Source organism: Vulpes vulpes, chromosome 3 (assembly GCF_048418805.1).
Source record: "Vulpes vulpes isolate BD-2025 chromosome 3, VulVul3, whole genome shotgun sequence".
NCBI lineage: Eukaryota > Metazoa > Chordata > Mammalia > Carnivora > Canidae > Vulpes > Vulpes vulpes.
This window is the reverse complement of record NC_132782.1, coordinates 55,957,031-55,983,069: the sequence shown is the minus strand read 5'-3', so window position 1 is coordinate 55,983,069 and position 26,039 is coordinate 55,957,031. Positions and strand designations below refer to the sequence as shown.

Sequence of the window (26,039 nt, the reverse complement as noted above, 5' to 3'; positions counted from 1 at the left end):
GTGAACACATGGTCTTCAAACATACTTGTGTTTTTCTGTGTCCATGCTTTTGCTCACATTCTTCTCCCTGCCTGGATTACTCTCTCTCTCCTGACATTTCCCTACTTTTCTTGTTTCTTTTCAAATTCCCTCTCTAATTTTCCCCACTGTGCTTTCATAGCCATATATATATATATATATATATATATGTGTGTGTGTGTGTATAAATATATAATATTATGACTAATACTTAGCATAATATCCATCTGTGTTGTTACACATGGTAAGATTTCATTCCTTTTTGTGGCTGAGTAATATTCCACTGTGTGTATGTGTGTGCACCATTTTTTTTTTTCCACCTCTTTATCTATAGATGGAATTTAGGCTGCTTCCATATCTTGGCCATTTTAAGTAATGCTGCAGTAAACATAAGGGTGCATATATCTTTCTGAATTAGTGTTTTTATTTTCTTCAGATAGATACTTAGAGATGGAATTCCTGCATCATACTATTTTCAGTTTTTTGAGGGCCCTCCATACCATTTTCCGCAGTGGCTGCATCAGTTAAATTTCCTGATAGTGCCTGCTTAACGCTTGTTATTTCTTGTCTTTCTGATATTTGCCATTCCGACAGGTGTGAGTATTCATGGTATCTCATTGTGGTTTTAACTTGCATTTCCTCGGTGATTAGTGATATTGAACATCTTTTCCTGTGCCTTTAGGTTACCTTACTTTTAGACCTCAGAACGACTCTGTTCTTTCTGTGTTGATAGGTAGCTTTTGGGTAGAGTTACTTAAATTTATTATTTTTTTAAAGATTTTATTTATTTATTTGACAGTGAGAGAGAGCACAAGCAGGTAGAGCAGCAGGCAGAGGGAGAGGGAAACAGGCTTCCCATTGAACAGGGAGCCTGACATGGGTGTCGATCCTAGGACCTCAGGATCAGAAACTGAGCCGAAGACAGACACTTAACTGACTGAGCCACCCAGGGGCCCTGAGGGTTACTTAAATTTAATTTAAATTTAACTTTAAATAAAAAATAAAATAAATAAATAAATAAATAAATAAATAAATAAATAAATAAATTTAACTTTAGTAGGATTCTCTTTTAAGAATTCCAAAGGAAAACATGATTAATATTTTTTTTGAAATCCACCTCAATTCAGTTCTCATCCAAATTGTGCCTAGAAATATGCCCAAAAAACACTAAAATGTTTTCCTTTCAGAATATGAAAGTAGTTTGTGCTCCTTCTCTAAATGGCATTGAATTGAATTGTTGCACAGCCTATAAAAGAATCTTTTCATGAGTCTTCAGTAATGAGGCTTCCCTCCCACCTTTCTAATGGTATAATTTTGTATCAAACCAGATGGTATATTGAATAAATAAATGGTCTGTTTTGCTCACCAGGTTATGGTGGAGAATTCTGATTTTACTCCCTCACAAGTAGGGTGTCTCTTTACATTCCTTGCCCGGCAGCTTGCAAAGCCTGACAATACCTTATTTGTAAACAGAACCCTTTTTGATCAGGTGAGTGTCTTTAATGATGAGAATTATTTTTATTCTGTTTATCGATCAGAAAAATTCACTGGATTATACATTTTCTTAATATAATTGCCTAGTGGGTAAATGTCTTATCAGGTAGGATGCTGTTCAGGTTTTAATTTGGATTAAATTAGTTGTGTGTGTGTTGTTTTTTTTTTTTTTTAAATGTTGTATCTGGGTAGTATGACTTTACCTAGTAGCTTGGTATCTTGGGAGTATGGCTTGTGGAGATTGGTTTATAGAGATTTTATTCTCTCAGTTTTTCTCTTGCTCTAAATTGCTTAGAATTCTTTGCTCAAGAATTTTTCAGTTTAAGAATTCATGCATCTCATTGGTAGCACATCTATGATGTTGGTCACTGGAAGAGGGATCACTTTTAGAAAGTCTGAATTTCCTTATAAATGACTTTGAAGATATCTCCTAATACCAATTAAATATCTCCACGTATCCACAGGCAAAGAAAACACTCTCTGTCTGGAGAAAGTTACCAATAATGACTAGCATTTATTGAGCACTTCATAATACTAGGCTCTGTTCCAGGGTTTTATATGAATGTGTTAACTCAGAGGTCCCCCAGCAGCCCTGAAATTGGTATTGTTGTTACCCTCTATTCTGAAAATGAGGAAAGCTAAATCCTGGACAGGTTAATTCACTTGTTCAAGTTCATACTTAGTAAGTGTTATTATTTGCTATAAGTGTTGTTACTAAGTATTTATGAGGTGAAACTCAAATTCAAGTGGCCTGACTCTTAAAGTCCATGCTTTGCCTGGTCCATGGTATCAGGGATCTTAAGGTTAAGATATGCAGATGGCACTGCCTTCCCACCATGTTTCTGAATAGTAAAGATAAGATGCATATTAAGTTGTTAGCAACTTGAGCCTGCTGTGCCATGTTATAGGCCAGGTGGTCGGGAAGATACCATATATCTGTGGTATGTGTTATGGCCAAGTGTGAATTAATTGATATAGGATAGTTATTGTTTTCATTACTACAGTGTTATGGCACACATGCTAGTATCCAATAAAAAAATACCTTTTCTTTGACCAGGTCCTTGAATTCCTCTGCAGTCCTGATGATGACTCCCGACACTCTGAAAGACAGCAGGTATGAACTACTGGAACTCTTTTTGCTGAAGAATGGGAAAGAGGACAGAATAAACTAGAAAGAACCTTTCTTAGCTAGACCTCATAAAACATAAGGAGAAAGTAGCTTTTGCCAAACCCTAATACTAAGTTAGATAGTGGCAACCAGAAAATAGTGTGGATGGTTGTTTGAGGTTCAATTGTAAAGAATTTATATCAAACTAAATTCCTAGACAGACTGGACCTGTCTTGCATTCATCATGACATCAAAGAGAATTATTCATCCTTCTCCATGAAATAGCAGCAGTTGGCACCTGCGGGATCCTGCTTTCCACTGGAGCCATTTATCTGATAACCACTCCTAACTGCTATGGCTCTGAACCAGAAAGGCTGCAGGATCCTGAGTATTGGGACATTCAACTTCGGGGAGTGTTCTATAGCCCACTGCATTAGGGCTACCATCTCTGGAGACTGGACTTCATCTGTCCCTTCACTAATCACTAGGAGATTGTAACTGATTATCACTTCTTTCTACTTAGGCCACTTTCTTGAGGGTCTATTCCTAGAGTAGGATTCTTTGAAAGCTTATCCATTATAATTGTGAGCACTAAGAGAGCCTATTTAAAATTGATGGGCAGAGTTTGTCAGATAAGCAAGCTACAAAATAAAAGTACTTTGAGAGCAACACTGGTCTTTTTTATGATGAGAGTACACAGCTGGGAGGTTGAGACTCCGATAAAGAACATAGGAGAGCAACAGTGACCCTTTTGACCCTTTTCACCACAGCTGTGGTCCAGTGGTTGCTGTAGACTAGCTTAGGGAAGAGAACAGCTGCTAAAATTTTGGTTATCTCAAATTGTATTGAAGACAAATAACAATATGGACCTCTCACTTTGTCCTTGTTTCTCTGTTGGCAGGAAAAGTGGATCATGGTATGCATGGTGTTGCTATATAAAATGATAAACACATTTAATATAACTAAGTTAAACAGAAATAAAACACAGATCTAAATAAAAAACCTTAAAAAGTAGTCCTCCTATAGTAATGCTCTATTTTTGGGAGTCCACTTTGAGACTATCTAGGTTTTGTTTTTGTTTTTGTTTTTTCTCAGCTCATTTGAGAAATACAGAAAACTTATGAGTTGTAGATCACTCAAGTTTGACACTAAGATTAGAACCCACTTCCATCTCTTCTAATCCAGCACTCTTGAATCATGTGTAACATACACAAATTTGTGTCTCCAGTATTTTTAAGTGTTTCTGATGGTATGCTGATCAAATTTTAATAGGTGATTCCCCAGATTTAGTTCCCAGGTTTAGATATTAATGTTAGTTGATATTTTCAATATTTAAATGAATAAGATGAAGGCACAACAACGAAAACATGAGAGAATGTCACACATTCGTCAGTGAAGTAACTTCTTCACTCAGTTCTTGAATACTGGAAAAATAATTCCTTAGTTTTTTTGTGCTAGTCACAGTGTAATGACGATGATATGCACACTTTTAAATTTGATTGCCTTATTTCTATCACTCTCTTACACAGGGATTGGCAGTTTTGTTCTGTAAAGGGCCAAAGACTAAATATTTTAGGTTTTGTGGGGCACAGAGGCTCTGTGTCACATATTCTTCTTTTTGTTTTTATTTTATACCCCTTTAAAGATATAACAACACCTGATTTTTTACAGCATTTGCTAATTTCCATAGTGTAAACACTCCCACCACGACTGATTTGTGCCTACCAATTTGATATTACTGAACATAGAATTGGAAAGGGATGCCCTTTATCACACCCTTATATAATTCCACCATATAGGTGCAGTAATTAACCTCAAGAGCATACATAGTAAAATTTAGCAAAATAGTAAGTGGTGAGTTTTGAGTATTATTTTTAATTTAATGTATTGTAAGTTTATATAATTTAATTTTTACCAATTGCTGCGTTTAACAACTGGCTTACACAATTCCTAAAAATGTAACAGTCAGCTCTGTTGAGTTGGTTCCAGCAACTGGCTCCAGCAATGGCATTTTTATTATCTTATTTCCAAATTGAGACTTGCTATAGATGGATTTACTCCATGGTTCCCTATAACAGTACGTTATAGTGCTCAGAATGGACTGAATTGGGGTTCTGAAAAGTGAAGTATGGATACGTTTCATTTCTTCTCCCCATTTTTGTCTTTAACTTGAAAGTAATCAGTTTCCTGTATTAGAAAGATACTTTGTTAAATGATTTCCTGAAGTTCTGGAAGGGTCATGTTACTTTGGATTTTTTTTTTTTTTTTAAGATTGTATTTATTCATGAGAGACACATAGAGAGGCAGAAACATAGACAGAGGGAGAAGCAGGCTCCTCACAGGGAGCCTGATGTGGGACTTGATTCCCAGACCAGGATCACGCCCTGAGCCAAAGGCAGACGCTCAACCACTGAGCCGCCCATGCCTCCCTTTACTTTGGATCTTGAACCTAAATATAAGAAAAAGCCTTCTCATATTGTTCTAATGACTATGTAATGGTTCTATTATATTTTGAGATTTAAAAATACTGATGAGGGATCCCTGGGTGGCGCAGCGGTTTGGCGCCTGCCTTTGGCCCAGGGCGCGATCCTGGAGACCCAGGATCGAATCCCACGTCGGGCTCCCGGAGCCTGCTTCTCCCTCTGCCTGTGTCTCTGCCTCTCTCTCTCTCTCTCTGTGTGTGTGACTATCATAAAAAAAAAATAAATAAATAAAATAAAATCAATAAAATCTTTAAAAAAATAAATAAAAATACTGATGATTCAATCTCAACACCCTAGTCCATTTTTTTTTTCATCTACTTGATGTGGTCAAGATTAATTATATGAACCCTAGTGTTTTTGTGGTAAAAATCTATACACCATAAAATTTATTTTAACCACTTTAAGTGTATGATTCAGTGGCTTTAAGTATATCTCACTGTTGTGTGACCATTATCACCATACATCTTCAGAACTTTATCTTCCTGAACTGAGCCTCTGTATCTGTTAAACAATAACTCCATATAACCACCGTCCTCAGCCCTTGACAGCTACCATTCTACTTTTTGTCTCTATGAGTTGACTACTTTGGGTACTTCATATAAATGGAATTTTATAGTATCTGTCCTTTTGTGACTGGCTTATTTTACTTAGCATGTTTTTAAGTTCATCCATCTTACAGCATGTGTCAGAATTTCATTCTCTTTTAAGGCTGAATAATATTCCATTATAGAATTTGAGGAATATCCATTCCTCCATTAATGAACATTTAGGTTATTTCCAGCTTTTGGCTCTTGTGAATAATGCTATGAGAAACCCCAGTGTTTAAGTAGAGAAATGAATAAGTAAACATGGATACTACCTGTGGACAATAGATTTTAAAGAACCATGAGGTATTAAAGCACCAGACAAATTATATGGACATTCTTGGCTTAGTGGACGGTTAATTAGATGTTCTAATAAGGCTTTATTTACACACATTGTGGCATTCCTTCTATGATTGAAAAAAATAGAGCCATTTATCTTTTTATATAAGACTAAATTACAGTATCACCAACATTATAATGATAGTTTTCTGGTACCTCATACATGGGAAAGCCAAGTGAAAACATCAAGTAATAAGACCAAACAAAAAGTTACGGTTTGTGTGACTGAATGGACTCTTACGGAGCTAGTAAATAAAAGTAGATTCCAAAGTGTTTTTACTCATTTATTTTAAATGTTAAGGTCCTTTTAGAGTTGCTGCAAGCTGGAGGCATAGTTCAGTTTGAAGAGAGTCGGCTTATCCGGATGGCAGAAAAAGCAGAATTGTAAGTTGTTTTTAAGGCATACATTAATTGCCATATACTAGTTTTGACTTCTCTAACTGGAAGCCCATTCATGCACTGCCAATTTTTAATTAAGAAACCTGTGCCAAAAAAAAAAAAAGAAAGAAAGAAAAAAAAAAACCTGTGCAAATAATAAAAAAAAAACCTAAATGCAAGTTTTTGTCTTTCAAATTAAAATAAATAAAAAGTTTTTGTCTTTCAAGTCTAAAATTAGTAACATTTGCAGAAATTAACAGTGAGTAAATTTGAAGTGCATGTACATTTTAGTATGAAAATGATGTAATCTTTTAATTTACATCTTATGATTTATTATTTTAGTTTTGTTTACTTAAAATTTCCATTATTTTGTAGATTTTTGAGCCACCTTATTCGTACATTTTTCTAAACAATGTGGAATTTAACAGCAAATAAGATACAATATGTTAAGACTATTATTTATCTGATTTGTTGAATGTTGAATATTTGACATATTTGATTCTGAACAAACTTCATAGAGTTGTTGACTAATAACTATTTATGTGACATATTATTGTTGCTTTAACATTTATTTTGTACCCAGTTTTGAAATTTCTTAGAAACATAATATTCATATTCAGCAGCATTTTAATCTTGTATTTAGAGGAATGGCAGATACTCCTCTCCCTTAGATGCTGTAACTTCATTTTACAGTAGAAATCACATCTACTATATTCATTTTTCTTAATACTAACCTCTGTGAGCAAACTTTTTGAAACAGTAAACTAATAACTACCTGCCTGTTTGGTACTTTGAAGTTTTTCCTCTTATGTTCTAGCTATCAAATTTGTGAGTTTATGTATGAACGAGAACACCAATATGACAAAATAATCGATTGCTACTTACGTGACCCACTAAGGGAGGTGAGTTATGAGGCTGCTTTACCTTTTTTTCTTACTCAGTCCTCCCTTCCCCTTATTAAGTAGAAGTAACTATTAAGTAGGGATAACTATTCAGTAGAAATGTTGGATTATATGTTTGCTGATTTCAAGGTTTTTCTTCATTTATTCACCAGATTTTTGTAGAGTGCCTACCATTAGTATACATTGACCATTAAAATAGATATATTTTCTGCAGCGTTAGAACTTATAGTTCAGTGATGGAGATTTGACATAAGGAAACAAGATACTTAATTACAGATGTGATGAGTGCTTGAGAGAAGACAATGGGGACAAACTTGAGAACATACTGGGAAAACTGACTTCTACAGAGCATCCAGGGAAGGAATCTCAGAGGAGGGGACATAGAGCTTGAGTTTTGGAATTTGAGATGAAGCCAGTCAAGCAGAAAGTCAATGAAAAGTATTCTAGGAGAGGGACAAGGATAATAGAGAAGGGCAATAGTGATGTGAAATGAAATTGGGAATGTGGACATGGTCCACCAAAGACAGAAGAAGTATGATATTCCCTCATTTGGTTAATGAAATTGAGACCAAAATTAATTGGGATGGATTTGCAACTTCCAAGAGTCTACCCTAAACATTAAACTCATTCTCTTTTGTGTCCATTTTCCAGCAGTTTAACTATTTACAAGTGGTTTACCATCTCTAAGTAACAGATGCTTACCAAGACTGGTACAGATAGTAGGTAGTGACTAAATATTGAATGAATGAATGAATAAATAAGTTGTCTTGTGCTCTTCAGGAAGAAGTCTTTAACTATATTCACAATATATTATCCATTCCTGGACACAGTGCAGAGGAGAAGCAATCTGTATGGCAGAAAGCAATGGATCATATCGAGGTACTGATTCAACAAAACTTTTTAAACTTCCCCATTTGTATGGCTATCTCCCAAATTAAGTGTATGCTAACTAAGTAATAGCATATCATTAAGTTGATCTACTTGAGGATTAATGCCTTTTTCAGATTATTTATTTCACCTGATATTTCTATTCATCAAATCCATGTCATATACAATGTATTGTATTGTGACTTCTGAAAATAACTCAAATTCACTCAGCTGCATGACGAACTGGATTTAGTGGGTTTTTGGAACCTTAGAATGACTCAGAGTAGTGTTGGTCTTCCTCCTCTAAAATGTGATAGGGAGCCATTCCTCTCAATCACCCAATGGAATTTTTACTGCAATGCGTTGTTCTCTTTGTTTTATTTTTCCATATATAATAGAGTGACGATTCTGATTTTGTTTATGCATGCTGTGTTACAAGAATGCAGGAGTTGACTTTAGAGCAAGAGCTTCTTTTTAAAAAACAAACTTATAGATGCCTAAATGAGGAGACTAATGCACGTGTGATGAACACATGATCACAAATGCATTCTGACGAGGACCCCCCAAATCAGTTCTCGTGTTCGTTTTCTTAGATTCATCATGTACACTGCACCTCAAAAACCAACAGAGTTAGCAGGGTTTTTTTATTCTGTTTTATAGATCACTGATAATTGAAAAAAAAGTATAGTGAAAGATGCTGAAGTAATCCTAGTTTTGGAGAGAACAAATCTACAAAGTTTTTCTCCATGTAGCAAAGATCAGCTGATAGGGGAACTTCTGGTGACAGGCTTAGAGATATAGTGAAAGATATGATTATTCAATATCTTTTTAAAAATATTATACATATGGAAAATGATAAGAAAGGATAAGCTCTGAAACTTTAAGGAAACTGCTTGTGATGTGAATTCTTTCTTCTAGTTCCTGATGGTTGTAAAGTTTAGAGAGATCAGAAATGTGAACAGCATCTTATATGAAACATGTGGTATGAAAGGTGGTATAGTCAGTCAGTAGATCTGTGGTCTGAAGTAATTGCTACACTTTTTCATCTGAAGGATTGAGAACATATATGTTATTTAATGTTACCATATTCCTGCTAACGATGAGTATATCTTGGTGGAAAAAAACCAGGAAAACCTTTCTCTATTTTCAGTTGTATCTTTTTTTCCTTTAATCATTTTGTATTCTTTTTCCTTTCATCATTCCCTTGTCTCCATAGTTACATTATGGCTTCTTCATTTCACTTCATCTGCATTATGCAGTAGTTTGAGCACATGGACTCCAGACATCTGAAAATGAAGCTTTGTCTCTGTATAATGTGAAACATGATGAATTAATCAATGAGTAAACAAATCACTCAGCAGAAAACTCATACTGGAGAAACAGGAAGTGTTTTTGCTGCACAACAATTATTTCTGCTGACTGTTTTCCCCACATCTGCACATTTTTTTCACCTTGAACTTTTTAATATCTCTTAAGGCCACAGTTACAAATATATAGACTTTTTGTTGAAGAACTTCTGTGGCTTAAATTATGTGAATAAAATCAACTTTCAATGATTTGAAAGGTGGAGGGAAGTCCTCAATTTTCTGACAGTAGACACAGGTATATAGATTAGTGGTTCTTAACACTTTGAGGGTTATAGACCTCTTGGGTGAATCTCTTGAAAGATTTGGACCCATGACACATAATATTGTGCGTGTGCACAGATGCATAATTTTGCTTATAATTTCAGGGATCGCCTAAAAGCTATCCTTAGATTGGATCTGTGGATTCCAGGTAAAGAATCTCTAGTTCCAATGGTTTTTCCAGTATGGACAAAATATGTTTCATTAGATTTTTTAAAATATTTTTCATTTTGGGGCACCTGGGTGGTTCAAGTCACTTGAGCGTCCAACTCTTGATTTTGGCTCACCATGATCTCATGGGTGGTGAGATTGAATTCCCATGTCAGGCTCTGCACTCAGCAGGGAGTCTGCTTAAGTTCCCCCTCCCTCCCCCACTCGCTCTCTCTCGCGCTCTCTCTCTCTCTCTCTCAAATAAATCTTTAAAGTATTTTTCATTTGAAATACAGAAAACATCCCAAAGAGTGCATACAACAAATGTACGGTTTAATGACACATTTAAAAAAGCAAACACCCAAGGCCCAGATCAAGAAATTGAGTTATTTCCAATACCTTAGACTTTTTATGTATTACCTTTCCTGATTACACTTTCTTGCCTTCCCTAATATGGCCAAGATCCTGGTTTTTCTGATAATGGCCTGCCTTTCTATATACTGCTACTGCACATATCTGCGTCTCTAAAAAGACATGTTTGTTTTGCCTTTTTCTCTACATAAATGGAGTTCTGCTCTTTGAAGTTTGTACATTTTGTTGTAGGTAGCTGTGGTTCATTTTAATTCTTGTATAGTATTCCATTTTTACAGTTATATTACAATTTAGTCATTTCTGCTGTTGGTGAACATTTCTATTTCTAGTTTTTGACTATTAAAAGTAGTCCATCCACATTCTCATACATGCATCTTAAACACAGCATTTCTTAAGGGCAGTCTCACATTACAGCATCAGCTGAGAACTTGATAGAAGGGCAGTTTCCATCTTTGCCTCAGACCTAGTAAATTGGAAACTCTGGAGGTGGGGCTAGCAGCATGGGTTGATAGGCCCTCCAGGTGATTTTGATGCATGCTAATGTTTGATAATCTCTCCTCTGGGGCCTATATACTTGCTAGTTAAATGGGATAAATGTATTCAACTTCACCAGATGCTTGCATTGAATGAGATTTTCCATTAGCTGTATATCCTTGCTAGACTTAAATTTTGCCAGTCTGGTGCATGTATAATGATATTTTATTATGTTTGTAATTTACATACTTTTAATTACTAATAAGATTGATAACCTTTTTTTGTTTATTGGTCATTTAAATTCTCTTTCTGAGAGGTGCCGATTGAAGTCTTTTGCCCATTTTAAAACTAGAATGTCTCTTGTAATTACTGATTTTGGGAATTTGTCATGTATCCTGAATGTTAGTTTTTTCAGTGATATGTGTTGTGGATATCTTCCACTCTGTGTCTTATTTCTGTGGTTCTTTTAAAAGCAAAGTTCTTCTTTTTTCTTAGTAGTCAAATTATCAATTTTTTCCTTCTGTAGTAAAGAAGAAATTCTCCCTTATTATTGTCTAAAAGCTTTCTTGTTTATTTTTTGTCTTTGAATCTTAGGTCTGCTCGAAAGTTTTTATATATGGTCTGGGGCTGTATCCAATTAATTTTTAAAGTATGGATGTCCAATTTTCCCAACAACAGTTATTTTAAAAGGTTGCCTTTCCCCATTGCTTAGCAATACTATTTTGTCAGAAGCATATCAAGGATCTCTATGTTTGATCTGTTATTCAGCACTTTATTCTTCTTCACTGCTCTTATTTGTCTCTGCATCAGTACCACACTATTAAATATTGTTGTTTTATAATAAATCTTGACATCTTTAAGAGAGTATTGGCTATTTTGACCTTTTATACATTTATTTCTTTATTTTTAAACTTTAATTCCAGTATTGTTAACTTTCAGTGTTATATTACTTTTCGTGTACAGTATAGTGATTTAGCAGTTCTATACATTACTCAGTGCTCACTGTGGTAAGTGTACTCTTAATCCTCTTCACCTATTTCATCCATCTTCCCACTCCCATCCCTTCTGGTAACCATCAGTTCTCTATAGTTAAGAGTCTGTTTTTTTGATTGGTTTCCTTTTTCCTTTGTTTTGTTTCCTAAATTCCACATATTAAATGAAATCATATGCTATTTGTCCTTCTCTGACTGATTTTACTTAGCATTATACTCTCTTCACATTCATTCATATTGTTGCAAATGGCAAGATTTCATTCTTTTTTATGACTAATATTCCATTGTGTATGTAAACCACATCTTTTTTTTAAATTGAATTTCAATTTGCCAACAGATAGTATAACACCCAGTGCTCATCCCCTCAAGTGCCCTCTTCAGTGCCTGTCACCCAGTTACCCCATCCCCCTGCCTGCCTCCTCTTCCACTACCCATTGTTCGTTTCCCAGAGTTAGGAGTCTCTCATGTTTTATCATCCTCTCTAATTTTTCCCATTCATTTTCCTCTCCTTTCCCTTATAATACCTTTCACTATTTCTTATATTCCCCATGTGAGTGAAACCATATAATGTTTGTCCTCCAATTGACTTATGTCACTCAGCATAATACCCTCCAGTTCCATCCACGTCAAAGCAAATGGCGGGTATTTGTCCTTTCTAATGGCTGAGTAATATTCCATTGTATATATAGACCACATCTTCTTTATCCATTCACCTGTTGATGGAAACTTGGGCTGCTTTCATAATTTGACTATTGCAAATAATGCTGCAGTAAACGTAGTGGTGCATATATCTTTTCAAATTAGTATTTTCATATTCTCTGGGTAAATACCCAGTAGTAAAATTACTGGATCATATGGTAGCTCCATTTTTAATTTTTTGAGGAGTTTATACACTGTTTTCCAAATCAGTTTGCATTTCCAACCACAGTGCATGAGGGTTCCTTTTTCTTCACATCCTCACCCACACTGGTTTCTTGTGTGTTTTGACTTTAGCCATTCTGACAAGTATGGGGTGATATCTCCTTGTGGTTTTAATTTGCATTTTCCTAATGATAAGTGATGTTGAGCATCTTTTCATGTGTCTATATGTCATCTTTGCAGAAATGTCTGTTCATGTCTTCTCATTTTAATTGGATTATTTGTTTTTTTGGTATTGTGCTATAGAATTCTTTATGTATTTTGGATACTAACTTGTTATTGGATATATTCCTATTAAGATTGTCTTTTAGTTTTGTTGGTTTCCTTTTCTGTACAGAAGCTTTTTATTTTGATACAATTCCAGTAGCTTATTTTTGCTTTTTTCCCCTTGCCTCAGGAGACATATCTAGGAAAATGTTGCTATGATGGATGCAAAAGAGAGTGAGCATGAACAAGGGAGCAGGGCAGAGGGAGAGGGAGAAGCAGGCTGCCCAGTTAATGGGGAGCCTGACATGGAGCTTGATTCCAGGACCCCAGGACCAGGATCGATCCCAGCCAAATGTGGATGCTTAACTGATTGAGCTACCCAAGCACCCCTGTTTCCATTTTTTTTTTAATATTTTATTTATTTATTCATGAGCGATAGAGAGAGAGAGAAAGAGGCAGAGACACAGGCCAAGGGAGAAGCAGGCTCCATTCAGGGAGCCTAATGTGGGACTCGATCCCGGTCTCCAGGATCATGCCCTGGGCTGAAGGCAGAGCTAAACCCCTGAGCCACCCGGGCTGCCCTCCATTTATTTTTTGATTTACTCTTTGATTACTTGGTTGACCCATTTGTTGTTTAGTAGCATGTTATTTGACCTCAATTTATTTGTAGTCATTCCAGATTCTTTCTTCTGATTGACTTCTAGTTTCATAGCATTGTAGTTGGAAAAGATGTGTGGTGTGATTTCAATCTTTCTGAATTTGTTTGGACTCATTGTGGCCAAACATGTGATCTGTTTGGAAAATGTTTCATGTGCAATTTTTAAAAAATGTGTGTTCTGCTATTTTAAGACAGAATATTTTTAATATATCTGCTAAATGCATCTGTTGTAGTGTGTCATTCAAAGCCACTGTTTCCTTGTTGACTGGCAATTTCTGTCCATTAATGTAAGTGGGATGTTAAAGTACCCTGTTATTGTCTTATTATCAATGACTTCCTTTCTGTTGTTATTATCTGCTTTATATATTTGGGTGCTCCCAAGTTGGGTACATAAATACTTACAGTTGCTATATTTTCTTGTTGGATTGTTACTTTTTTAATTATATAATGTCTTTTATTTGTCTCATATTCTTTTTTTTTTTTAAGCCCAGTTTGTCCAATATAGAAAGCTACCCTGGCTTTCTTTTTACTTCCATTTGCATGGTAAATGCTTTTTTTATCCCTTCACTTTTGATCTGCATATGTCTTTAGGTCTGAAATGAATCTCTTATAGGCAGCATATAGATGGGTCTTGTTTTTTTATCCATTATATCACACTGTGTCTTTGGATTGAAGCATTTAGTCCATTTGTATTCAGAATAATTATTGATAGGTATGTGTTTATTACTGCCATTTGTTACTGATCTTATGGTTGTTTTTATAGTTTTTCTCTGTACCTTTTTTCAAATGCTCTCTCAACACACTTTCATGGTATGTCGGCTTTGTTTAGCAGTATACTTGGATTCCTTGCTCTTCATTTTTTGCATATCTTTTACTATTTTTTATATATTAGTAGCTGAATTTTTTTTTATTGGCAGCAGAAAACGTGAGAGTATCATTCTGCACTCAAATAAGATGTTTAACACATTTCCCCCTCAAAATTCCAAAATGATCTTCCCTTGTGTACATACTGACAAATTCTAAACTATGTTAAAATTCAAATTGCCATTTCAGTAGCTCTATCTCTATCCTGTGACTATTAATAGTACTGAACAATGAGCAGAGCATGAAGCCTATGCATCCTAATGTTCCTGTAACTGGTTTTTGATTTGTGATTACCTTAGATTTATATGTAACACTTATGCATATATTAAGTTGATGGTCACTTAAGTTAGAACTCATTTTTTTACTCCTTTCCCTCCCAGGTTTTAGGCATATGGTGGCGTACTCTATATCCATGTATTTTGTGAATGCCTTGACTGATTTTTATAGATATACTTAATTTTACTGCTTTTGTGTTTACTGCTTACTCTTATTGTCTTTCTTTCCACTCAGAGAGTTCCCTTTAACATTTCTTATGGGACTGTTTTAGTGGTGATGAATTCCTTTAACTTTTGTTTGTCTGAGAAACTCTTTATCTCCCCGTCTGTTCTGAATGGTAGCCTTGCTGGATAGAGTATTCTTGGCTGCAGGTTTTTTTCTTTTAGCCTTTGAATATACTAGGTCTTTTGGCCTTCAAAGTTTCTGCTGAAAAATCAGCTCTTATCCTTTTAGGGGTTTCCTTTGTACATAACTGTCTTCTCTGGCTGCTTTTAAAATTCACTATCAGTACATTTTGCCATTTTAAATACTGTGTGTCTTGGTGAGGACCTCTTTGGGTTGATTTTGTCGAGGGGTTCTCTGTGTCTCCTAGATCTTGATATTTCCTTCCCCAGAATCAGGACGTTTTTGGCAATTGTTTCTTCAAATAAACTATCTACACCTCCCTCTCTCTTTTCTTATGGAATCCCCATAATGTGAATGTTACTGTGCTTGATGGTGCTGCTGATGTCTCTAAGACTTTTTCCTCCCCCCCCCCCACACCCCCCCCCCCCCCAGTCCTGTTCAGCTTCATTGCTTTCTGTTACTCTGTCCTCCAGGTCATTCTTCTGCTCATCCATTCTTCTTCTTCTTCTAGTCTACTATTTATCTCATGTAATATATTTTTAATTTCAGTAATTGAGTTCTTCATCTCTGATTCTTTTTAATATTTTCTGTGTCTTTGTTAAGAGTCTTACTGAGGTCCTCCACTCTCTTAAGTCCAGTGAGTATCTTTATGACCACTAATTTAAGTTTTGTATAGGCATATTATCTTTGTTTCATTTAGCTATCTTGCTGTGATTTTTGTTGTGTTCTTTCATTTGAGACATATTCCTTTGTCTCCTCATTTTGTTGAACTCTCTGTGTCTACTTCTATGTGTTAGGAAAGTCAGTTATGTCTCCTATTGAAAATAGTGGCTTTATGAAGAAGAGGTCCTGTAAGTGCCCTGCAGTGTGAAGTCCCCTGTTCACCCTAATGTGAGAGTACGTTTTTCTCTCCACTCCATGCCCAAGGTGTCCATCATTCCTGTGGATAGTCCCGTTGGTCCATTTTGCTCTGTATCATGTCTTCACCCTTTCTACTCCCTACAGTGGGTTCTCCTCTCTATATTTAGCTGTGGAGAGTGTGTTCTGCCTGTCTTCGAGTCTTTTCTAGGTTTATACTAATATGGGTGTTACCTAGTTGTATCAGTGGGAAGAGGTGAGCTTAGGATCCTCCTACTCTGCCATCCTCCCCACCTATCGACCTTTTATGCTTTTAAATATATTTTATTATGAACTAGTCAAGTTCTACCAAAAAATTTCTTTATGATTCTCATAGAGATTGCACTGAATCCATCAATTATCTTAAATTTAATTGGCATCTTTATGATATTGAGTCTTCCAGTTTATGACCATATGATATAAGCCTTTATTCAAGAGCTTCTATAAGGGTTTATAATTTTCTCTAGGGATTTTCCATTCTTCATTAGATTAGCTGTCACAATTTCATATTTTTAGCATAAAATTTGCTATTGTTAATGGTATTTTAAACATTTTTATTTCCAATATAAATACAATGTTTACTAGACTTTTATGGAAGTCTTTTATTTCTGTATGTTAACAATTTTTTCATAAATGAATTTTTTCACATTTTGTTTCTTACACTATAGTTACAGTGAATCTTATTGATACTAAACCAGCCTTGACTAATGTGGATAACCATAACTTAATCCTGGCATTATCCTTTTTAAATATTGTTGGACTTTGTTTTTATTTAGGATATTTGTATCAGTGCTTATGATTATGACTGATCTGTAGTTCTCCTTTTTTATATTATCCTATTGGGCTTAGGTGTCAAAAATTTTGATAGTCTCAGAAAATGTGAAGTTTTGTTTTTGTTTTTCCTATTCTCTTTAAGGGTTAATTAATCTTGGCATTATTTCTTCCTTAAATGGTTGTTAGAACTCACCAGTGATGCTCTTTGGGCCTGGAGTTTTCCATATGGAAAAATTTTTTTAATATTCATTCAGTTTCCTTAGTGATTAAAAATCAAGGCAGGTTTTTCTAATTGTTAAGTCAACTTATTAAAAGACATTTTTTCTAGAAATTTTTCTCTATGTTGTCTAAATTTTCAAATTCTTGATATAAATTCATTCATAATAATTTCTTTTTAATATCTGCAGATTGGTAGTAATATCCCCCCTTTTCATTTGTAGTGTTGGTTAGTTGTACCTTCTCTGTTTTGAGATCTATTATATAAAAGTAGTATAGAGTATAGTTACTGGTGTCTGCTTATTATTATTAAAGAACAGGTACTGATACAGACATATTAGATGTACCATGAATGTTGCTGTCACAGTAACTTGTCTCATTTTTATTTGACAGTATATCATGTTAATCTGTAGTTGGTCTTTGCATTTTAGCCATTTAAAGCTGCAGTTGGAAGGGTAGAAGAATAGGTCACAGAAACCAACTTAGAAGAGAGTTTCAAGAAGATAAATAGCCAGTAATGTTTATGAAAGTTCCAGGAGAGGGCAGATTGGAAGTCTTAAATTTGGCAGGAATAGATGTTATTTACTGTAATTGATAAACAGTGGTCAACCTCTTGGTCTCATGTAGGACTTGTGACCCTTAATTGTTTTAAGACACTCCTTCTTTTTTTTAAAGATTTTATTTACTTATTCATGAGAGACAGAGAGAGAGAGGCAGAGACAGGCAGAGGGAGAAGTAAGCTCCATGCAGGGAGCCGGATGTGGGACTTGATCCAGGCATTCCAGCATCACGCCTTGAGCTGAAGGCAGGTGCCCAACTGCTGAGCCACTTGGGCATCCCAAGACACTCCTTGTTTCAAAATCCACCAGGCATCAAGAGTAAAGTTTTCAAATTTTTAGTTAGAAAATTTTCAACTCTTCTCTTTTTTCTTTTCATTGTTTCCAGTGATTACTTTAAGCTCAAGGGTGAAATTCACTGACTAGGAAATTTGGGAAAGCTTTTGTTCATTCTGTTCATCCTGTAGATATCAAGGCTTATATCCAGAGTTTTAATGCTTTCATTTTCTAAGCATTCTGAATTACTGTTTATATCAAAATCTATTTTTTACCTGGTATATTTCTAATTTTGTTCCTTTGCAATGTGCCTTAAATTGAGACCTTATATTGAGGTCTTCTGAAAGGCAGTGTAGAAGCTTATGAAAATACTAAAGTAGGCAAATCATGTTTCACACAAATGGAAATTCTAGTTAACATAAGAGATCACTTTATCTTTTCCTTTCACTTTAGGAACTTGTATCCCTGAGGCCCTGTAAAGCTGCAGAGCTGGTTGCTACTCACTTTTCTGAACAGATTGAAACAGTCATTAAAAAACTCCAGGTAAATATTGCAAAAATAAATTGGGAAGAAACATCTAGTGGAGAGATAATTACTGAATATCCATTTAAGCACTTTTGATTGTAGTAATTTCTACGATAGTTGCCATTTAAGCATTTTTTATACTGTGTGTGTGTGTGTGTGTGTGTGTGTGTGTGTGTGTGTATTTGGGAGCAGTTGTGTGATAATCTCTGCATCTGGAAATGAAGGAGTTCATCTTTCTGCATAGTAAGTAGTAACATCCCAGAAACATTTTTAGAACTATACTCTGTACTTACTCTAGAATTTGTAATCCACAGAAGATCCCTCCTCCTCTTTTTTGTTTTCTTTTGTTTTTCTATAGGAACTACATCTGTATTCTCTTTGAGGTTGATGTTATTTATTATTTATTCAGACTTTTGTCATCCTCACATTGTTAATGCTGACTATTTAGAATTTTTCTTGTAAAATCTTAACGAATACAGTTATATTAATGTCAAATATTGAGATGTTCAGTTTGAAGTACTCATTAGTGAACTTAGTGTTCCACTTGTCACTATCATTGCAGTGATAATAATGAGTTTTGCTCACTGTCGTTAAGGCTGTAAGTGATAGAGGTAGGAAGTAGGACAATGACAGCAACATAAAGCATGACCCAGAGTCCTCAAGTACCCATACTTGAAGGAGAGGATAACCTTTTAAGTTGAAAACCAAAGCAGTGAGTGGGGGCAGCTGGCCTGAGAGACAAAGATATGCAGTTTATTAACTTAAACACTTATTATGGCCTTACCATATACTGTAAGGTAGGCCTTGGGTTGCAAATAAGAATACAATCTTTAATTTTTCCTGTGAAATAAAGAAGTGCTTATATACCATGCAAGGTTACAAGTGCTACAGCAGACACATGGAGAAAGCGCTGTAGGAATAAGAGCAGAGAGTGGTGGACTGATGCCAGACAAGAGCCCCCAGCCATGCCTGGGCTGGGTCCTGAGTGACTGGCATCCATTTTCTAGGCAGAGAATTGAGAATCACTTTCTAGATAGAGGATTATGGGTATGTAGAGACTTGAAGGAATGAGACAACATGCATATCCAGAGAATGGCCAGTCTGTGTGAAGCATGACGTGCTGGGGACGATGGTGGGAGGAGCACGTGGTGAAGCTAGAAAAGGTCTGCTGGAGGGAGGAGTTGAAACTAGAGAGGCTAGAAATGAGAGTTTGCACTCTGATACTGAACAATCTTATGTGTAGCACTAGAAATTATACTGGATATTCTAGATAACCTAGAGAATTACTAAAGTTTTTCAGCAAAAGGACATCATTAGATTCATTTTAGAGAAAACTAACTTTATAGTGTGGGGAGTAGACTAACAGAGCATACGGAGAACAGAGACCATGGAGACTAGTTAGAAAGTGAAGGGTTTAGGCAGAAGATGGCGAGAATGGGGACTAAGTCAGTGGTGGTGGTGTGGATGGGTTCAGGGTGTGTTTTGGTGTAAAACATGTATAGGACTTGGAAATGAGTTAAAAGTGATGGGAGAGGTTAAAAGTGACTCCCAGGCATCAGGCTTGGCTGTCCAGCATAATGAGGTCCATGAGCTCAACACATCCATTAATTCAATAAATATTATGTACCTTCTGTGACCCAATAACACTGTTATGTACTGTGGATATAAAAACATAGACATGTATGCCTATGCTTAAGGAAGAAGGCAGATAAGCCAACAGACAGTTGCAGAATAGTTGAACTTAAATGATGATAAAGCATTGCCCAGGATACTGAGAAGTACATGGAGAGTCATTCAGTCCATTCTAGTGATTAGGACAGGAGGACACTTCTGCTAAAACTACTCTCCATCCCCTCTTTAAAAGTCAGCAGTTTCTGACGTATTGCCTCACCTTAGTGTTGTTACTGTCATTTAAGGTTATCTAAGCAGGATTTTCTGTTTCCCTTTGTCTCTAAAGATCCTTAGAGACAGAGAGGCCAAGTAAATAAATATAATGTCACTTATCAGACAAACATAAAAAAGCTAAAGTGTCATAGATTTTGTTTAAAAGATGTTTATTTGATTGTGGAGTGCTTGGAGAGTCTTACACATTTCTTTTAAATAAATGAAGTATTTATTTTATTGCAAAGATTTACTGAATATGAAAGTACCTTTCTTAGTGGCAAGAAATACGCTTCTAACCAATTATTTTGAGAATTCTTGAAATGAAAAAAAGCCAGAATATTAAGTTACAACCAGGAAGAGAGTCCTATTAAATAAAACAAAATGATAGACCAGGAAAATGATAGAGAATCAAAGACTGATAACATGTTTTAAATGTCATCTTCTAAAGTACATTAATCCTTTTCAGTTTTGAGAGTTCTTTGCTTTATATGGATGAAGTTTGAAGTATCCAAAAAGAAAGAAGAAAGAAAAACTAAGCTATAATTTTTGCTTAGTTTCCCTAAGAACTTAAAAACATTATTTATATTCAGAGTATTTTAAGGTGTATCTCATTTAATTTTCACTTCTACCTCTGCAGAAGTCAGAGAAGATATTGTGTTCTCTTTTTCAGATAAGTAAACTGAATTACTAAGAGAGTCAGTGATTTAAACAGTCACATGGCAAGTAAGTGGAAGAAACAGAACCCAGATTTCATGACATATTAATTGTTAATGTTGCAGTGTGACGTCTCTTCTGTAGTTGATTACAGAAGTTAATGAGCTTTTTTGGTGGTGGTTGCTGTTGTGTCTCAAACTCCCACTCTACTTAGATTATCTCACAATAGGCTATTGTCACAAAAAAGAGGACCAGGTGAGGCAGTGTGAACCCCTCAGTGTAGCTAGAACTCACTGTCGGCACAGCAGTTCAGAGCACCTGCCTTTCCCAAGGTCCTAGTGCTGAGAACCGCTAAGGATGTGTCTTAGTATAGGGCTTTTATTTTTTTGACAGTAACAATGCATTTGTGTTTCTTCTGCACTCAAAATGGAATGTGTGAGGGTGATTTCAATTACTGAGAGGAAATGACCTCCAAATGACTCTTTAGAATTTCTTAGATCTGTACATAGACTTAAAAGGGATTTTCTAGAGTTGTTCTTTACCATGGCATAGTTTGAAGAATTTGTTTAATTTTTTTTATTGTTTTTCTATTCAGAACCAAGTTTTGCTTTTCAAATTTTTGAGGAGTCTTCTTGACCCAAGGTATGTTAATAAATTTGTTTTTATTCTAGATAGATGAAAATTAAAGGAAATAAATTGAGGTTAAGAATACTGGCCCATTGTGGAGCGCATGGACTCAATCGGTTAAGTGTCGAACTCTTGATTTTGGCTCAGGTCATGAACTCCCTCTGCCTCTCCCTATTCCCCGTCACCCCTAAAAAAAAGAATAAAAGAAACTGGCTCATTTTATCTGAATAGTATAATCGACTTTTGATATTTAATGTTAGTTTGACAGTTTCATAAATTATTCTAAAACATCTGATGAAAATAGATTATATCTTGAGGGAATACTTTTCATTTGAACATGGGCATACATGGTGAGTTGTTATCATTGTAAAAAAAAAAAATAATGAGGGGATCCCTGGGTGGTACAGCGGTTTGGCGCCTGCCTTTGGCTCAGGGCGCGATCCTGGAGACCCAGGATCCAATCCCACATCAGGCTCCCGGTGCATGGAGCCTGCTTCTCCCTCTGCCTGTGTCTCTGCCTCTCTCTCTCTCTCTCTGTGACTATCATAAATAAATAAATAAAAATTAAAAAAAAATAATGAAGTGATGCCGTGAAGACATGACATGGTTCAGGAACAATCTGATGACCATCTGGCTTCCCCTTTCTATCCTAACATCACTGTTTCCTGTTCTTTATTCCATACTGTGGATTGATAGTTTTACTTTCAAAATAAACCCCTGGTTTCCAGCTCACCTCTAAATTTATTACCTCTTAAATCCTCATTTGAAGTGTTAATTTTAAATAACTTCTTGTGGTGGTGTGAGAAGCAAAGTTTAATTTTTTTTTTTTAAGTGCTACTGTGGTACTCATCACATGAAAATTAACCCAGGGAGATAAGATTAGTAATGGATTTTTAAGCAGAGCAGCTCTGTGTGAGAGATCTTAACATTTTGCTGTGACTAAGTGGACTAATTGGGAGTTGAGTGGAATAATATTTAACATCCTTTAAGACAGTCACTCTGTCCTAACTGGAAGTATGTGTCAGAATCACCTTAGAAACTTGTAAAAATACAGACATCTGGGCCCAAACCCACAGAACCATTGTAGGTGGGGATATTTTTGATGTGTACTGAGTTAAGCATTGGTGGTGTAAGGGTAATGTTCCAGTATGACATAGCTTTCCCATCAGACGTACAAACTTTTATGTTGCTTTATGGTGTACACTAGCTGCTGAAAACAGTCATTTAGTTACTTAATGATCATCTCAGTTTGGGTTTCCAGGATTCTGTGCTATTTTTACATACCACAATGCCAGTAGTCTTGTTGATTGTAATAATTTTTTGAAATCTCAGTCATTTAAATCTAGAGCAGGCCAGGCTGCATTTAAATTCAGTCATCCAGATGTGGATGTTTAGAAACATGCACATGCAGATGTTTAGAAAGGCAATCTGACTACATACCCCAGCACCACTGTTCAAAACATCTTCACATCATCTGTGTTTTAATTCCCTGTTCTTAGAATATCACTGAGGCTAGATAACTTCTTTTTTTTTTTTTTTAATTTCTATGAATCATTTGTCTCTCCCGCAGAGCCAGTTTGGGCCAAGGTGATTTGTAGTTAACTGATAGGAACATCTTAGATCGGTTGGGTGTTGGTGGGGAAAGGGTGGAGAGAGCTGGGGACAGAGATGTGAAAGAAGACGGGAGGTGACCGAGGAAGGAGGCACCCAGCCTCAGCCCCAGCCCTTTCTTTGTGACCTGTGCACCCCTTTCTCTTGTGGCACAGTTCCTCCTGTTCCTCCCTTGTGGCACATCCATTCTCCTAATGATGTGGAAATGTTGAGGTTCGAAGCCAATAGTCAAGAAAGAATTCTTGAGATGTCTTTGGTGCAAAAAGGTGTTTTTATAGCATGGGATAGGACCCCTGAGCAGAAAGGGCTGCCCTGGGATTGTGAGAGCATCTGATTATATATTCTGGTGTTGAGGAAGGTAAAGACAAGGGAAGTTTCCAAAAGGGTTTCCATATGCTAATGAAGACTCACAGGATGCTGGAGGCCTAGCTATTGTCAAGCTAAGATTGTCTTTCCCTTTTGGGAGTTCCTGGAGGAAAGTTTTATCCTGCCTTGCCTTAAGTATCTGCCAGTGGGCTGCAGGTTATAAGGAAATTCAGTTTTATCCACATTTACTTTTTTCCTTTGTTCCTCACATCACTAGGACCTAGAGCCTCTTCCCTTAGGGTAATTTATTTGATCAAGTCCTTTTTCCCCAACCGTCCTATCTGGTGGGACTCAAGCTAGAAGGACAGAGGAAATTCAGCTTTGTGCTTGGCTCTTTCTCACATGTAATAAAATACAGAAGATGATACTGGCCAAATCTTATTTTTTATAAGTAAAAAGATACCAGTATTAGGTAATATAAATGCAGTCATCGCTCTGAATGACTGATTTCCCAACACATTTTAGCCTTTTTAAATAAGAATTCTTTTTGACTAATCTGATAAAAAAGGGATTAGAGTCTTGTCAGGTTCTGGGAAACAAGGGAATATGGAAAAGACACTTAGAGGAAAAAGAACAGCAAGAATAGGTAGACTGGGCCTGCCTGGCAGTTTTCACTGGCAGACAGTGGAGACTATTTTTGCCTTTGATTCTTCCCATTCTGTTCTTAAGCATTTGATTTTTTTTTTTTTTTTTTTTAAACAACCAGGTTCTCCCCCAACCACTCATGAAGTTCTTTTAGCAGTGTTCTGGCAAGTAAGGAAAATGAAAGAAAACAGTCGTTTTCAGATGGAGACTGTATATGTGTGTCATGTCAGAATATTAGTTGTTTTTTTTTTTTTACTTTTGCCCACAAAACCTGAATTAATAGGATATATATATATATAGTTTATGCATATTTGATTTAACATTTACCAGTATTCATTGAGTTGTTTTTGAGGGGGGTAGCCTTTTATTTTGTCAATAGCATTTTTAAAGGGACAAATCATCTAGTTGAATTCTTAAGTATATTTCTCTATTGTCTTTGTTCGATTTCTTTGTTATCTTTGCTATGTAAATAATGTCCTCAGTAGAATTAATTGACCTACAAAGATATTGGTGGCATCTGTACATAGAAAGATTAGATAGTTTTTGGCGGGGGAGTTAATCCTACAGAAGCAAATTACTTGCCTGAATTGAGGCCAACAGCTTGGGAGAGAACGGATTTGCATTCTCTTCCAATTCCCTTCTTTGGGACATCTGCTACATAAAGGCCTATCCTTCCCCCACTCCCTGTGTGCACTCCTGCCAGGCCAAGAATTCTCATGGGAGTTCTCCTGATATATTTACATCCAGATGTAGGCCTTTTGTGGAGTGGGAATGCTTGAAGAATAATAGAAAAGGACACTGATGGCTTTTGTGGGGCAATGAGCCGCATAAGGAATAAAGAATATGTGCAAGTATATTTATATTCACAGTATTTTCCCCAGTACACTTCTCTTGGTAATGTCGATTTAGCCTTTGCTAACCATGTCCTGGAGGCCTCTGAAATATATGGTATGATATTCTTGTAGGAAAAAAAACACATAAAAGTCACATTGTATTTCTAATCTTTAATCAAAATAAAGTAAAACTTGAGTGTTGCTAAGAAAATGAGTAGCTTTGCCAAGGAGCAAAACATAGATTATGGAAATGGTTATACATTGGATTTAAGTTGAATTTGTCAGTGTTTCTGTGGATAATTTTGAAAGGACATTTTAAGATATTGACACTCTTTGTTAAAATAGCATATTTCACAATTAAATAAAAAATTAGATCGTTATGGGGGCACCTGGGTGCTTAGTAGGTTAAGCATCTCTTTTTTAATTAAAAAAAAATGTTTAATTTCAGCTCAATTTGCCAACATATAGTATAATGCTCATCCTATCAAGTGCCCTCCTTGTGCCCATCACTCCAGTCACCCCATCCCCCCACACTCCTCCCCTTGGTTGCAAAAGCATCTGACTCTTGATTTTAGATCAGGTCAGGATCTCAGGATTGTGAGATTGAGCCCCTGTGTTGGGCTCCATGCTCAGTAGAGAGTCTGCTGAGATTCTCTTCCTCCCTCAGCTCCCCCTACCCCATATGCACACATGCTACCACCTCTCAAGTGAATACATCTTTTAAAAAATTAGAATATTCCGTTCATGAAGTTTGACATAGAAAATTCATTTCTACTTCTGTTAGTGCCTATCAGCTTGTCCAGGCTTACCACCAGATAATCCTATTGTTAGGATACATTTTTCTCTACCCTTCAAAGGTTCTTCTGGCTAGACGAAGAATCAAATTGATATGAGTCAGAATAACAGGAGAAAATCAAATTTAATTTCATGTATATGAAAACCCCATGTACGAGAGAGTTTCAAAGACAGAAAAGTAAAATAAGATATATATGCCATCCTAAGCTAAGGAATGGGATAGGGGCCTAGGATTTCAGAGAGGAGGAGGGCAATTTACAGGGCAAGAAGAGCAGATGTTCGGTATTTAGATTTTTGCCCAGCCATACAGATGGGCCACTCAGATGAAATTTATCTCTGATAATAACTCTTACTTTGGGAAAGACTCCCACTTTAGATTCTTTTA

At 35.9% G+C, this 26,039-nt stretch overlaps 1 protein-coding gene across 5 annotated transcripts in view; it reads left to right on the top strand.

The window, feature by feature from the left end:
• The window catches only part of VPS8 (VPS8 subunit of CORVET complex), a 248,815-nt gene that overhangs the window by 128,385 nt on the left and 94,391 nt on the right, over nucleotides 1-26,039 (top strand). For all 5 annotated transcript variants that reach the window (XM_026007303.2, XM_072752535.1, XM_072752534.1 and 2 more), the window contains exons 29-35: nucleotides 1,388-1,507; nucleotides 2,570-2,626; nucleotides 6,328-6,410; nucleotides 7,222-7,306; nucleotides 8,087-8,185; nucleotides 18,228-18,317; nucleotides 21,433-21,479. In XM_026007303.2, the coding sequence (XP_025863088.2) occupies nucleotides 1,388-1,507; nucleotides 2,570-2,626; nucleotides 6,328-6,410; nucleotides 7,222-7,306; nucleotides 8,087-8,185; nucleotides 18,228-18,317; nucleotides 21,433-21,479 (581 nt within the window). The remainder of the gene's footprint in view (nucleotides 1-1,387; nucleotides 1,508-2,569; nucleotides 2,627-6,327; nucleotides 6,411-7,221; nucleotides 7,307-8,086; nucleotides 8,186-18,227; nucleotides 18,318-21,432; nucleotides 21,480-26,039) is intronic.